This window comes from Jaculus jaculus, chromosome 1, assembly GCF_020740685.1.
Source record: "Jaculus jaculus isolate mJacJac1 chromosome 1, mJacJac1.mat.Y.cur, whole genome shotgun sequence".
Classification (NCBI taxonomy): Eukaryota; Metazoa; Chordata; class Mammalia; order Rodentia; family Dipodidae; genus Jaculus; species Jaculus jaculus.
In genome coordinates this window covers 234,539,599-234,552,948 of record NC_059102.1, presented here as the reverse complement: position 1 = coordinate 234,552,948, position 13,350 = coordinate 234,539,599, and the positions used below count along the sequence as shown (strand labels likewise).

At 51.9% G+C, this 13,350-nt stretch overlaps 1 protein-coding gene across 2 annotated transcripts in view; it reads right to left on the bottom strand.

Moving 5' to 3' along the window:
• Nkd1 (NKD inhibitor of WNT signaling pathway 1) overlaps window positions 1-13,350 on the bottom strand; it is a 79,497-nt gene that overhangs the window by 11,308 nt on the left and 54,839 nt on the right. For both annotated transcript variants that reach the window (XM_004664850.2, XM_045138667.1), the window contains one exon: window positions 1,406-1,512. In XM_004664850.2, the coding sequence (XP_004664907.2) occupies window positions 1,406-1,512 (107 nt within the window). The remainder of the gene's footprint in view (window positions 1-1,405; window positions 1,513-13,350) is intronic.

The following is a 13,350-nucleotide window of genomic DNA, read 5'->3' as shown; positions in this document are numbered from 1 at the left end:
TGGCTCAGGGGCAGCAGTCAGCCAGCCCTATTTACATAGTGGACCTCCAGGGACAAAGCGCCTGGGTCAGGTCTTCCGTCTGATGTACCCAGATGACTCTCCCGGAACCCTGGTGGGCTCCAGGCAGCAGTGGGGATCCCTACCCCTTCAACTGGATTGTAGCTGTCCCTCTCAGCTCCTGCAGGCAGGGCCTTTGGTGCCTGATCTTGTCCCCTTTCTGCAGCCCTGGCCTTTTATCATCACGCAGGTCACTCAGGCACCTTGGGATTCCCACAGGACATGAGGTACAGCCCAGCATCAACTAACTCCCAGGACTTTGCTCGGGCAGGCCAGGCCCAGCTTCCAGGAACAGCATCCTCCTGCACCTTCCCCAGCTCCTGCCAGCAACTGGATGCAGTTGAGCCACTGCCTGACCAGCCAATGTCTGTATATTCTCTTTCCCCTGTTACTGCAGGCCCAGGAGCTGCCCCTGTCCATCAGTCTACACCGCTCCAGCTTGACTTGGTGACGCCCCTATGCTCCCAGATCCCCATCCTGTCACTGAGTGTGTGGTCACTGAGCCTAGGTCACACTGTTCGCTCTGCAAGGGCAGGAGCCACAGCGGCTACTGGCAAGCAGCAGGGACCCATCAACAGTAGTGAGGAAGGAAGCAGTACCCAGGCAGGACTCCCTGCTGAGTTGTCTGGCGATGGGAACCCAAATGCTCCCAGTGCCCCTACCAGACACTTCTATTACTTCCACAGCCCAGGTGAGGCCAAGATATGAAGACATTTGGTTCAAAGTCACAGCTACTCTGCCAACTATAGAGCTGTGCCCTGCGGTTTCAGGAAGACAGACAAAGGGAAGGAGGGAAGGCAACAAGGTAAAGATGTCAGCAAGCTCCTTGGGTGCCGGGCTTGGCTCTCAGCCCTTGCTCTGTGCTTGGTGCCAGGGAGCAGTTCAAGCCCACACTGCCCCAGCTCCACTTCTGGGGTTGGGCAGGGGCGACGACAGGTTGTGCACTCTGAGAGGGCCTGTCCTTGCACTGACCAAGCAGGAAAACGAAAGCTTAGATGGCATTAGGGCCCTGACCATGGCCTCTAGCCTCCATCTCCTGACTCTTACCTGTGGCCTCTGAAGTTAGAAGGGAAGGCTGCCTAGCAGGCCACATGGGCTTGAAGCCAGAGTCCTGGCCACAGCCCAGCTATGTGCTCTGGCTACCACTCATGAGAAGAGGCAAGGGCTAATTTGAGGGCACCCTGTACTAGGCATGGTAGCCCCAGAATTAGGAGAAAGCATCTCCCAGACAGGCAACTGTCCACGCAGAGGTGAGGGGCCCTCCCATGGGGATGGTCTCAGCTCCCCCCAGCACCACACCATTACGAAGCACCACCATGAAGGCACAGCTCTCAAAAAGGAAACTTACTTCAAACTTCAGCTGCTTCTTGGAGCCCGGGCCAAGGTCACTCGCTTTCTCCATCCTCTTCTCATCTCCACCGCCCAGGCTGTCAGTCTTCTCGGGTGGCAGTGCCACTGCAGGGAAGGTGTGGGAGAAGGTGAGGAGGGGAGTCCAAGCACAGCCAGGTGTGTCTGACACGCTCACAGGGCACTGGCTTCCTCCTACACTGCCTGCTGCTGAGCTCCACAGCTCTCAACTCTTTAGGGAGCTCACTGGCCCAGAGTCTTGCCCTTGGCCTCTGCTTACTCAGGGTCTTGCTCCCCTCTGCCAAAGGCATGGTTCTCGGTGTGTCTCCCAGGAGCCAAGAGAGGATGGGAAAATGGTGACCTACTGGCACCTTTTCTTATGCACCATCACTAGATCCAGGACTCAGACCACAGGCTCCACCAAGTCTTGGGATGTCCACAAGAGTCCTCTGGTCCCTTCTGCCTGTCTTGTGTCTGCATGATACAAGATTTGCTTTTCTACAATATGCTTCTGGCTCCTTCTTCCTCAGGACCACCCCTCTCCCAATGTCCTGGGACAGTGATTTTGCTGTCCTATTTTGCAGGGAAACCAAGTGAGTGAGGCTCCTGTGTGAAGGGTTGTATGAATAGCCAAGAAGCCCTAGTTGAACTGTATTGGGATACCAAGAACCTGGCAAAATGAGGCACAGGCCAGGAAAAGAAGCGGGCTCTGTATCTGTCCCAACTACCCCAATTTACACCCAAGAGCAGCCACAGGGGAAGGCATGGTGGGACCCCTGGGGGAGGGGAGCTCCTCTGCTTGGTTCTTTTCCTGTGCTTAGAGCTCCCTTCCAGGTAGCTATCTGCAGCAGTCTCCAGTACCCTGTAACGTTGGCTCAGCGGAGCACAGAGGGCAGGAGGCAGCAAGCCCACATGGTGCCAGGCCAGCAGTGCTAAGCTCTGTCCTTACCACAACTCTGTGAGACACTTACTGTTATTGGCTCCATTTCCCAGATGGGAAAGGCTGACACATACGAATGTTCTAGGTTTCCCAACTCCACAGCAGCTACAGATTGGACCAGAACAATAGCTCCATCCATGATCTCCTCCTGTTGGAGCCTGGAAGCCATTTCCTTCTCTTCCTACCAGCTCTAGTACAGCCAAAACCCACAAGGGTTTCCAGTGGCCTCATAGGGTGACAGATCCCTAGGGCCTTGAGGGTGCCAGAGGGGATTGGTCTATTAACTTTCCAGCTCCTGGGATGGTGGCTGCACAGAATGAGGCCAAGGAAGCACAAAGTTAAAAAGTCCACCTCCACAGAGGGACCCAAAGTCACCAGCACCCTTACTACTAGGCAGGCCATAGGCCCCGACTGCTTCTGATTCTGTCTACAACAGTCGTATGCTCTGATCTGCCAAAGCAAAGCCCTCTGGCCAAGCACCTCATTCCAGACAACCCCATACCCAGGCAGACCAGGCCAGTAACAGGGACCCAAGGACAGTCAAGCACAGACTATTCAACCTATCTGGTGCCTGCTGGGCCATAGCTGATACCACCATGGGTCCAGAAAGGGGATGAATTGCAACCATGTCCTCCAGACCACAGGGCAGGAGCCCTCCTGGCTCCTATGAGCTGAAGCTCCCTCACTTCTAGCATTAGATGAGCCCTGAGCGCTGGTTGTCTCCAGTACCTCAAGCAGCTGTGTCTGAGTTACAGGAGAGTGTCTAAGTGACAGGAGCTTTTGGGTCTCCTACCCATCTGATTCTGACACTGGCTGGCTCAGGCAGCCTTGGACATGACATTCAGTGTCTCTGGACCTATCTCTCCTCAGGAGGTTTGTAAAGTGAGACATGGTGGTGTCTCCCTCGCAGGGCTGCTGGTTTCCAGTACAAGAAGACCCCAGAAGAGGACACTGCTTGTGGCATCATGGTGGGCACACAGTAAGTGCTCAATAAGGCTGGCTCTGCTAGTGCTGAGCCTCAGTCCCACCTAAAAGCCCAGGTCCCATGCTGGCCCCTGAAGGAATCACAGAGACATGATGGCCAGCAGTGTTGCCTCTTCCCCTCCCAGAGGGGAAAGAAGAGGATGCAGAAAGGAAAACAAAGCCCAGCTCCATCTTCAAAGCCCTTGCCTGGCTCTGTGGCGGTCCTGCTGATGCAAGCTGGCCAGGCTTATCGAAACCCAACTTCAAGTTCAAAGGGAAGTTATCAGACAAGCACCTCCAGGTTCAATGCTGCCTTTCATGTTCCACTTGATAACCCTAATGACAAGGAAGCGCTGCTCCCATTCTCTCCACATACCTCTGTGTCACAGCCAGAAAGCCCGTCTTCCTTCAGGTCCTCTCCTGCCCCTTTCTTTCTCCTGAACACCCCCTTCACCCTCCAGAGACCAGCACGGCCTAGACTGTTCTCTCTTCCCTAGTGGGTCCCTCATGCCATTCCAGCCAAGCACAGCCCCAGCCAGCATGGTCAGCAAGCCTATCAGGTCCTACCAGTCTGAGCAGAGCAGATGTCCCAGGTACCTGACAACAGGGATAAGGTCTTTTGGCACCCTCTGATCTATGGAAGGACTTTACCCTCTCCTGTCCCCTGCCCAAGGCCAGAAGAAGTGGTGGAGAGCTCACAGAAGGCCACGGGGACCCAGTATCAGAGGCAGGGGCTGGGACACCAGCATGAAATCTGCAAATGAACCCTCTGAAGCCCAGCAAAGGCAAACGGCACCATGCTCAAGCAGCCTTCAGTGGCACGGGCATCGGGCATTGGTAACTCCAAGGTGGGTTGCGAGGGGAGGATCCTGCTCGCTGCAAGTCATCTGAATAACCATCTCTCTGCCTCTTACTCCTGCTTGGTCCTACCATTTGTCTTTCAGAGAAGGATCTCTCAGGGGTATTCTAAGTATGCTCCAACAACAAGGTGGAGCTGCTGCATGACACTTCACTGAAGTGACAGGAGAAGGGAAAGCAAGGAAAAGGAAGAGGAGAAGGAAGGAGGACGCCTTCCACTGCTTGTGCAGCACTGTGGTTAACAAGGGGCAGGGATGGTGAGCTAAATGGGTAACACACCTGGTTTTATAAATAAAGTTTTATTGGGACATTTGCAAAAACTGCTCCAGAGTAACAGAGCTGAGTCAAGTCATCACATGAGACCACATGGGTCACAAAGCCTAAGACACTGTGGCCTTTTCTGGAACTGTGACAATGGCTGTTTTTGCTGTTGTAAGTGAATACTGCCCTCCACCCCCATCGACTGCTTGCTTGATGCTCAAGGTTCAGACCGGAGGTCACCTGTGATTCAATATTTGTTTGACTAGAAACTCATTCAGTACACAATTTACCCAACCATTCTCAGTAGCCATGGAAGAAATATGTCAACTCTATTCTTAAAATCGCTTCTCAGAGACTGGCACTCAGGAGGTAGAGGTAGGAGGATTGCCATGAGTTCGAGGTTACCCTAAGACTACAAAATGAATTCTAGGTCAGCCTGAGCTGGAGTGAGGCCCTACCTTGGAAAACAAAAATAAATTAATTAATTAATTAATTACAATTGCTTCTCAGCCCAAACAAGCCGGGGTTGTTCATGGAGTGCTTTCTCTTTGGAAGCTGCTCCTTGTCCCTCCTCGAGCTGAGGCCACAGCCACAGGAAGCTGACTGAGTTTAGCAAATGATGCTTCTCTCTACATTAGCTCGCAGCCTGGCTGCTCTCCACCCCCAGCAACTGCCAGATTAAATGCATTACTTGACCATCTTCACCCGGCTCCCTTTGAAGTTCCCTTCTCAAGCTTCAAAATACCTTTTGGAGGGAGATCAGACAGCATTAAACAGAATTACTAATTAATTAAGCAAAGTTAAATTTTAAACACTGTTTGTTGTGTTAGCCAAAAGCCTGAACAGAACAGACTTCTTTCCTCCACTGAGATCAAAGACAATCTCTTCTCTCTCCCCTCCCCCAGTTTAAAAAAAGGGAAGAGGAGGAGAGAGGGAGAGAAGGAAGAAACTTGGGAAATACAGGAAGGTGGCAGCTGTGATCAGGGCCCAGACTCCCTTCCCTCCACATGGCCAGCCTATGGGAGACACCAAGGCTCCTCTGGGACCACATACTGGGAGAGCTTCCGTCACTTTCTGGGACTGTTTACCCTGGCAAACATCAGTGACCCATGGATCAGCCTGGCACAGCCCACCCAGCCTGAGCTGCTGACAGCTGGCGCCACCCAAACAGCAGGGGATGTAGAGGGCTGGGCAATGAGCTCCCTTCCTGAGCTGTGTAGGGCATGCTCACCTTAAGACTCTTGCCCTGTGGCTAGACTCACCTAGTGTCATTTAGGATCATCTGGGGGTATTATGAGAGCAACTTTTGAGGGGCAGGGTGGTATAGTGCACAACTCTGGAGGTGCTATTCACACAACAGACACCAAGGATGTATGCACTAGTTTTGACATTTCTCAAACAGTGTGTTAGGCGGGGCACCTTCTTTTAATTGGTACAAATGCATCTGAGCTGGCAGGGTATGATCTACCATCACTCAGTCTGCCACTGCAGTCAATACAGTCCCATCTGCAACCTCCACATCTGTGTAGCCAGAACACACTCTTCCTGGGCACTGAGTCTTTCTGGCTGGGGCCCCCTGTGCCCGTGGAGTCTGGTGCATCTGCACGTGTGCACGGCAGGGTTTCTACCAGCATGTGCCCAGCTGTGCCACATCCTACCGACAGGCAAAGGCAGGGTGGGGCAGAAAAGACATCGGTCTGACTGGAATGGCATGGGGACTTGGGTGGAAAGTAGCTGAAATTCAAACCCTGGAGACATTAGCCAGGACCAGCTTATCTCAGCATGATCCAGAAGAGCCTGGTTGATATTCAACTAGGAAATTGGAAACACTGTTTTGACCAAGGCAGTAAAGACCAAGCAGCAGTAAGGAAAGACCAGAAATGACTGGCCTGTCCAAAGTGTGGCACATGCCTCTCCAACAAGATACCCGGCAAGCTCTTGGCAGACACAAGGGGAGATGGAGCACACGCCGAGACTTTTCACTCAAGTTTGGACATTCAGCCTAGCATGCTCATGGTCCTTTTGCAAAGTGTCCACATGCAGATTATCTGAGGCAAATATTCTGGTCTCAGGGTAACAGGCCAGGTCGTCTGTGTGCCCCCAAGCCTCCAACAGCAGCTGTTAGAGAGAATGCAGATGGATTTTAATATTAGCTTACACCAAAAATAATTAGGAGGGTAAATAAGCAGCCACAAAGAGAAAAGTATCGCATGTCCATTCCAGGCCAAATGGTTTCTTATATTATGGGCACAGGCCCCTGAGAGAGGAGGCTCTATAGATACACAGATGTGTGGGCAACAAATCATACACCGGTGGTCACCCTGGCACTGCTGGTCAATTGGCAGCTACACTCATTATTTCATTAAATTTTCTTACTAATGCCATGTACGGGGCGTCATGTGCATTTTACAGCAGTGGAACAAAGCTTTTAAAAAGCCGAGTTGAGGTGGCTGGAGAGATGGCTCAGGCATTAAAGTGCTTGCCAGGCAGGCATGAGGACCCGAGTGTGAACCTTCATATAAAAGCCAGGTGCAGATGCACACTTGCAACCCCAGCAATGGGGGTGTGGGAGCCCCTTGGGGCTCCCTGGTCAGCCAGTCTAGCCTAACTGACAAGCTTCAGGCTGACAGAGCCTGTCTTAAGAAAAAAAAGGTGCTCTCTCTGTTCTCTCTTCTATCTCTCTACTTGCAAATAAATAAAAATCAAAATAAATAATATTTTCTAAAAGGGCTGGAGAGATGGCTCAGCAGTTAAAACTTAACAACCCAGGTTCAATTCCCCAGGGCCCATGTAAAGCCAGATGCACAAGGTGGCACATGCATCTAGAATTCATTTGCAGTGGTTGGAGGCCCTGACATGCCCATTCTCTCCCTCCCTCCCTCCCTCTCTCTCTCTCTCTCTCTCTCCCCCTTTCTCTCTACTTGCAAATAAATAAATGAAAAAAACTTTTTTTTAAAAAAAGGACAGCATTCTTGGGGAATGATACCCAAGGCTAAACTCCAGCCTCCACACACATGTGCAACACACACACCCACACACCTCAAAAAGAAAAAAGAAAAACTGGGCATGGTAGTGCATGCCTTTAATCCCAGTACTTGAGAGGCAGAGGTAGGAGGATTTCTGTGAGTTCGAGGCCACCCTGAGAATATAGAGTGAACTGCATGTCAGCCTGGGCTAGAGTGAGACCTTATCTCGAAAAACCAAAATAAAAGTAAAGGGAAAACTTGAAAGCTGGGTGTGGAGACACATACCTGTCCTGCCAACACTCAGAATGCTGATACAAGAAGAGTACATGTTCAAGCCCTCCCACCGCCCTTCCCCAGTTGGTTACATAGCCAGATCCTGCCTCAAAAAATGAAATAAATGTGTGAATACTTTTACTTACAGAGCCCTCTTCATCCCTACTACTGTTCTAGCACCAAGTCACAAAACCTAGATCTTTCCTGGTGAGTAAAGTGAGAGTCAAACTTCTTCAAGGACTTCCACGACCGGGAGGCTGCGTCTCACCTAAGACATCACTGCACACTCCAAGCTCACAGGAGGGACAGCCTGGAGGTGGGCGAGGGGTGGCATCATTATGCATCACTGATGAAACCTGGACTTCTAAGGGGACCGGAGGAGAGCGGCATTGGAACAAGTGGCCTTCCCTGGCAGGACAAGCTGGGAACTGAGGGACAGAAGCCAGAGGCCGGGGTTGCCTGCTCCCCAGGGAACCTGTTTCAGACTTCCAAGGCAGCTGCCAGCCAACCATGCAGACCTGCAAGTTCACAGCATGGCAGATGGACTCCATGGACAGTCAGAGGAGGAGTGCTCACGTGTGTGATCACTCCTGCGTGCACACATTAAAGGACACATCACTGTGGACCCAGTGCTCAGGGAACCACCACCTCCTCCCAGGCAGCAGCTATGTACCCAGCAGAGCCTGGCCCACAGGCTCTCTCCAACTTTCCTGTGTACATGCATGGTACCCCTTCGCGATGTATGCTTTCTTCTGCATGCCACCCTGGGCAAGCCTCCTGACACAGATTCTGCTCTGGGACCTGTTGTTGTCAGTTCACGTTGCTGGGATGAACATCCAACCCAGAAACGGCTGGTAGGAGGAGGGTTCGTTCCAAGTGTACAGACCCAGCGGGGAAGTTCCATCAGTGGCTGCTCCCATACATCCAAGCAGAGCGAATCCGCAGCAGGCAAGCACCAGCATTAGCTCACACACAAACCCGCCAGAGCTCAGGCTGCTCAGCACACCTTCTCACGGGAAATCAGATCCGCCCCAAACACAGCTTAGCGATGGACCCCGAGATCTGACCCCAATGACAGCTCCTCTAGCCAGGTGACTGAAGACAAAAGTTATAAGGTTTAATGGAACATCTGAACCTATGGGGGACATACATTCAAACAGGGACACTTGTGACAAGAAAGAAAGAGAGGAGCAATGGAGGGAAAGGAGACGACTGTCCATAAATTACATCTGGTCCTTACAGTTTTGAGGCCTGCATTGGACTAAAGGGGCATCTGCTCAGAAAGTGGGCAGGGACCCTGGGCAAGCAAGAACCCTGGGTGAGAAGGGAATAGGAAGAGCCCACAGTGGTCTGAAAGCACCACACTGTTTACACTCTGCCCATTCCAGCCATGTAAAAACCCTCGATGGAATCCAGATTCCCAGCCTGGCCCACCCAAGCTGCTGCCAACCCTCCTCGTCATCTGGCTAAGTCAGAATCTCCACTTCCAGGCCGCACTTTCACGGACGACAGAATCTCCACTTCCAGGCTACAGTTTCACGGACGACAGAATCTCCGCCGTCCAGGCTACACTTTCACAGATGACAGAATCTCCACCGTCCAGGCTACACTTTCACAGATGACAGAATCTCCACAGTCCAGGCTACACTTTCACAGACAACAGATGAGCAAGCCAACTAATAGAGTCCACTTGGCCGAAACTAAGCCTCAGTGTCTCGGGGACTGGAGTGCCCTGCTAAGGCCACAGGACTGGCTTGAGCAAGCACAAGAACCACAGACCACCTGTCCTCCATGGTGGGGTGGGTCCTTGCTGCTCTCTGAGAGGCCCAATTCCAACTCTGGAACATCACCAGCCAGCTCTGAACTGCCTGTGGTCACTTATGAAGAAGCCCCACTGGTGACCCTCTCCCTCCAGTTCCTGAACCCCAGGTCCCATCTGGCAGGCAGTCAGCGCCGCTTCAGCATCCGCACGCAGATGGCCAGTAGGTGTCTTGACGTGGCATCCCAGACCAGTTGCCTGCTCCTCTACTGCCCCAGTATTTCCCCCGGACAGCCTGGCTGTCTTTGTGTCTTTCTACAAACATAAAGCTCTCCTTCCTTCTGGTCATTCTCAACACCTGACGTCTTCTTGGCACGTGCCCCTACGCTAAAGTGCCCCTTCTGAGACCTCTGCACATTCTTCCCTTTGCTGGGCTTTGACCCCCACTGTCAAAAATGCAGTTGCTCACTCAGTAATCTATTTACCACCATCCTCCCCCCGCAAATGTCTTGACAACTGGGTAGGGCCATTTTACTCAGGGCTGTACATCCAAGGCCCAGGAGATCTCCAGCTGTAGCAGTTGTGCTCAGAAAATAAGAGACCAAAAGGGTCTGGAGGCCTTGATTCTGCTCAGTCTGCTGTGTGATCCTGTGCAGATGAGCTCCTTCTCTGGGCCTCAATGTTCCAACTACAAATGAAATGGACTAGGGATGCTCAAGATTCTTCTGCTATCATTGGCTGTAACGTTGTACACTGGCCTTGATCCCTGTTGAGTACTTGAGACCTGCCTGAGTGGTTTGAGGAAGGGGTAATCTCATTTCAGAACTTCTTAGTGTTGACTTGAATTCTTTATTGCACATTTAACAGTGCACCAGACTGTAGGCCACTCTGGACTGTAAGAGGATTACTAAAGCCGTAAGGATCAGTGTCTCCTGAGACACACTAGTACAGCTGGCCCTCTGTGAGAGCACCAAGTCCTCGAAACAACTCAAATCACGACATGCCCAGTGCACAACACTACACCAGAGCTGTTCTGGGACTGACATAAATCACCTCGTCACCTTCACAACAGCCTTGACAAAGTAAAAGCACAGAGAAGTTAAGAGGATTGCCAAGGTCACACAGGAAGCTATGATAAAGCCAGGGTTTACAATCTAGGGAGGAGGGTGCCTGCCCTGGACCGACAAGGAAAGCCAAGTTCAGGGTCCTGCAGTCGGAAGGCCTCCATCCCTGCATCTTGACCCCAACACCACTGCCCTATGTGCAGAGCTGGCTCTTCCAGGGACTTCTTTCTTGAGCTGGGAAGCAGAGACCCTCTCATGGTTACCACAGCCATGCACAGGAGCAGCCCTGGGTGGGAAGTAGGAAGAGGACTCTGAGGATGGTGGGCACAAGAATAGGTTTTCTCTTCTGCCCAGTAAGCTGATGGGAGTCACAATGGACAGGGAATGCCCAAGGCCACACAGGGACATGTGGGTCTGTTGGCACTGGCTTGCAACTTAGGGCACAAGTCCTGGGGAGCCACCATGTGGGATGCTGGAAGTGGGTAAGCTTCAGAGGTGCTAGAGATGAGCAGGAGGAGAGACCCTTTCTGTCCCAGACCACTGCTGGATCCTCAGAATGAGGGTCCTTCTGCTTCTCCCCACCACACCACACCCCACCCGCGAGAGCTGGCCTGGGACCTCTGATGTTTACTTTGTTCTTCCCCTAGTTCAAAAGGAGCTTGAGGCCTGCACCAAGCAGGCCTTAATCTCCCGCTCCGATCCCAGCTGGCCAGTTAAGGCAGCTAAGACTTGGGATTAGGGCTGGCTTTACAGAACAACCCAGGAGCCAAAGCCCTCCTCTCCCGGGATAGCCAGAGACTTCTTTTCATCTTTATGCCTCACATGGCCCTTTCTCTCCCTTAAACAGCTTTCCAGCCTGCCAAGAGGCAATGAACTTAGCCAACAGCAAGACAAAGACGACATTCAGGACGCAGCTCATTCTCATTTGGCTAAGAGCACAGAGGGATGCTGCAGCCCAGGTCCAGCAGGTGGAGGGCTACATAGCCAGGACTTGGCAGCACCTGCCCATACCAGCCGTCATGCCCAGCCACTTCCCTGCCCTGGCATGGGTGGCCACGGGCCACCATATTAGGGATGGTAGGGGAACCCCAGGCAGGTGTTTGGCCCAGGGGTCTCAGAAAGCAAGTGAATGGACAAGTCCAGACATCTGCCTGGCTCACACTTTGCTGTTTTCATTTTTAAATTTTATTGCTTCTTTAAAAAATATGTGTATTTATTTTATTTATGAGAGAAAGAATATTGGTACACAAGGGCCTCTTGCCACCGCAATCAAACTCCGGATGCATGCGCCACCTGGGCTCATGTGTGACCTGTGCTCACGTAGTCATCTTGTGCATCTGGCGTATGTGAGTTCTGGGAGGCCAAACCTGGGTCCTTAGGCTTTGTGGGCAAGCACCTTAACCACTAAGCCATCTCTCCAGCCCTATTGCTAGTTTTTAACCTCAGAATGCATGGCTACATTCTTGGAAAAGTAGCAACCTATGTTATAGATAACACTACAACCCACTCTTTCCATTTTGCCTTCCCTCCCATGCTCAGAAGGGACTGCTGTTATTGTCTGTCGAGGCCTCTGTCCTCAGGGTCACATGCATGTGGTGTTGAAGGAAACGGAGGCTGCCTGGCACCAAGGTACACAGTGTCGCACTGGCCCATCTCTCTGACACCTGTTTCACATTGTGTGCTCTTGCATGGGCTTCTATTGGAAGACAAGGGCTGAAAAACTTGACTATCAGCAATCAAGTCCTCGTCCTAACTGGAAAACCGAGGCAGGGTGGTGGCACCAACTTTCTCGTCAGTGGAGTTTCTACTATGCTTGGATGAGACAGGTGGTTGGTCAAATGCCGATGCTGGTACAGTAGAGACATAGCTGGGGGGATGGGACTCAGGGTCCAACCAAGTTCTAGCAGCACCCACCCTTGCCCCAACAAGGGTCATTCAGGCACCTCGTATCTACTCCAGCCAGCCAACCAGTGTCTGTAAATGCCAACCCCAGAGCAGTCAGTCCTCCTTACAAGGTGCCTACATCCTCTGAACACCTATGGAATACAACTCCTTATCACCACTCATCACGTGACAGGATGAGGGTTGAAGCCCAGAGAGGGGGGAACCTGCCCAGAATGCCACAAGTTACTGCCGGAACTAGGAGGGAGCCAGGTCTATGGCTTCTCTCATGTCTGTCTGCAGGAAGACATCATGTGTGAAATTGATCGCGTGATTTTCAACTTAGCCCCAGTGGACAGTGTCCAATTTGGAGCTCTAGTGAGGGACTTGACAGAGACAGAGATAGGCAAGTGATAAATGGAAGGTAGTTGAGGGATGAGTGGGTGAACGATAGGGGTGGAGGGTAGGTGATAGATGGCTGGTGACACATGAAGGGGAGGCAGGCTGATGGATGGGTAAGAAAAGGAGAAAGGTAAATAAACAAAAATAGATGGAAGGACAGAATAAATCGCTGAATGGACAGATAGGAATGGTAGATGAGGAGGCCACATGTTAGTTGAAGGGTGGCTGCATACCGGCAGCTGAGGATGATGGTAGCTAGGTAGATAAAGAGAAGGATAGATGGGTGAGGGAGAATATGAACAAGAGAACAAACGTGCTACATGTTCTCATGTGAATAAGCAAATATGTGAGTGTGAAATGAGGCCACCTGGGTCCCAGATCTCTACATTCCAGATCCCAGCACCTTTCCTTGGATCCAAGGATGATGCTGAGGTTTAGCGAGTCCCAGAAGTGATGACACTCAGAGCCACTGAGCTCCTGGGAACAGCCCCAGGCCCACAGTTAACAGACTCAAGGGAAGCCCACCACCTGGACACAGCTTCTTGACCCTGGGACCCCGATCTGTTAATTTGGGACCAA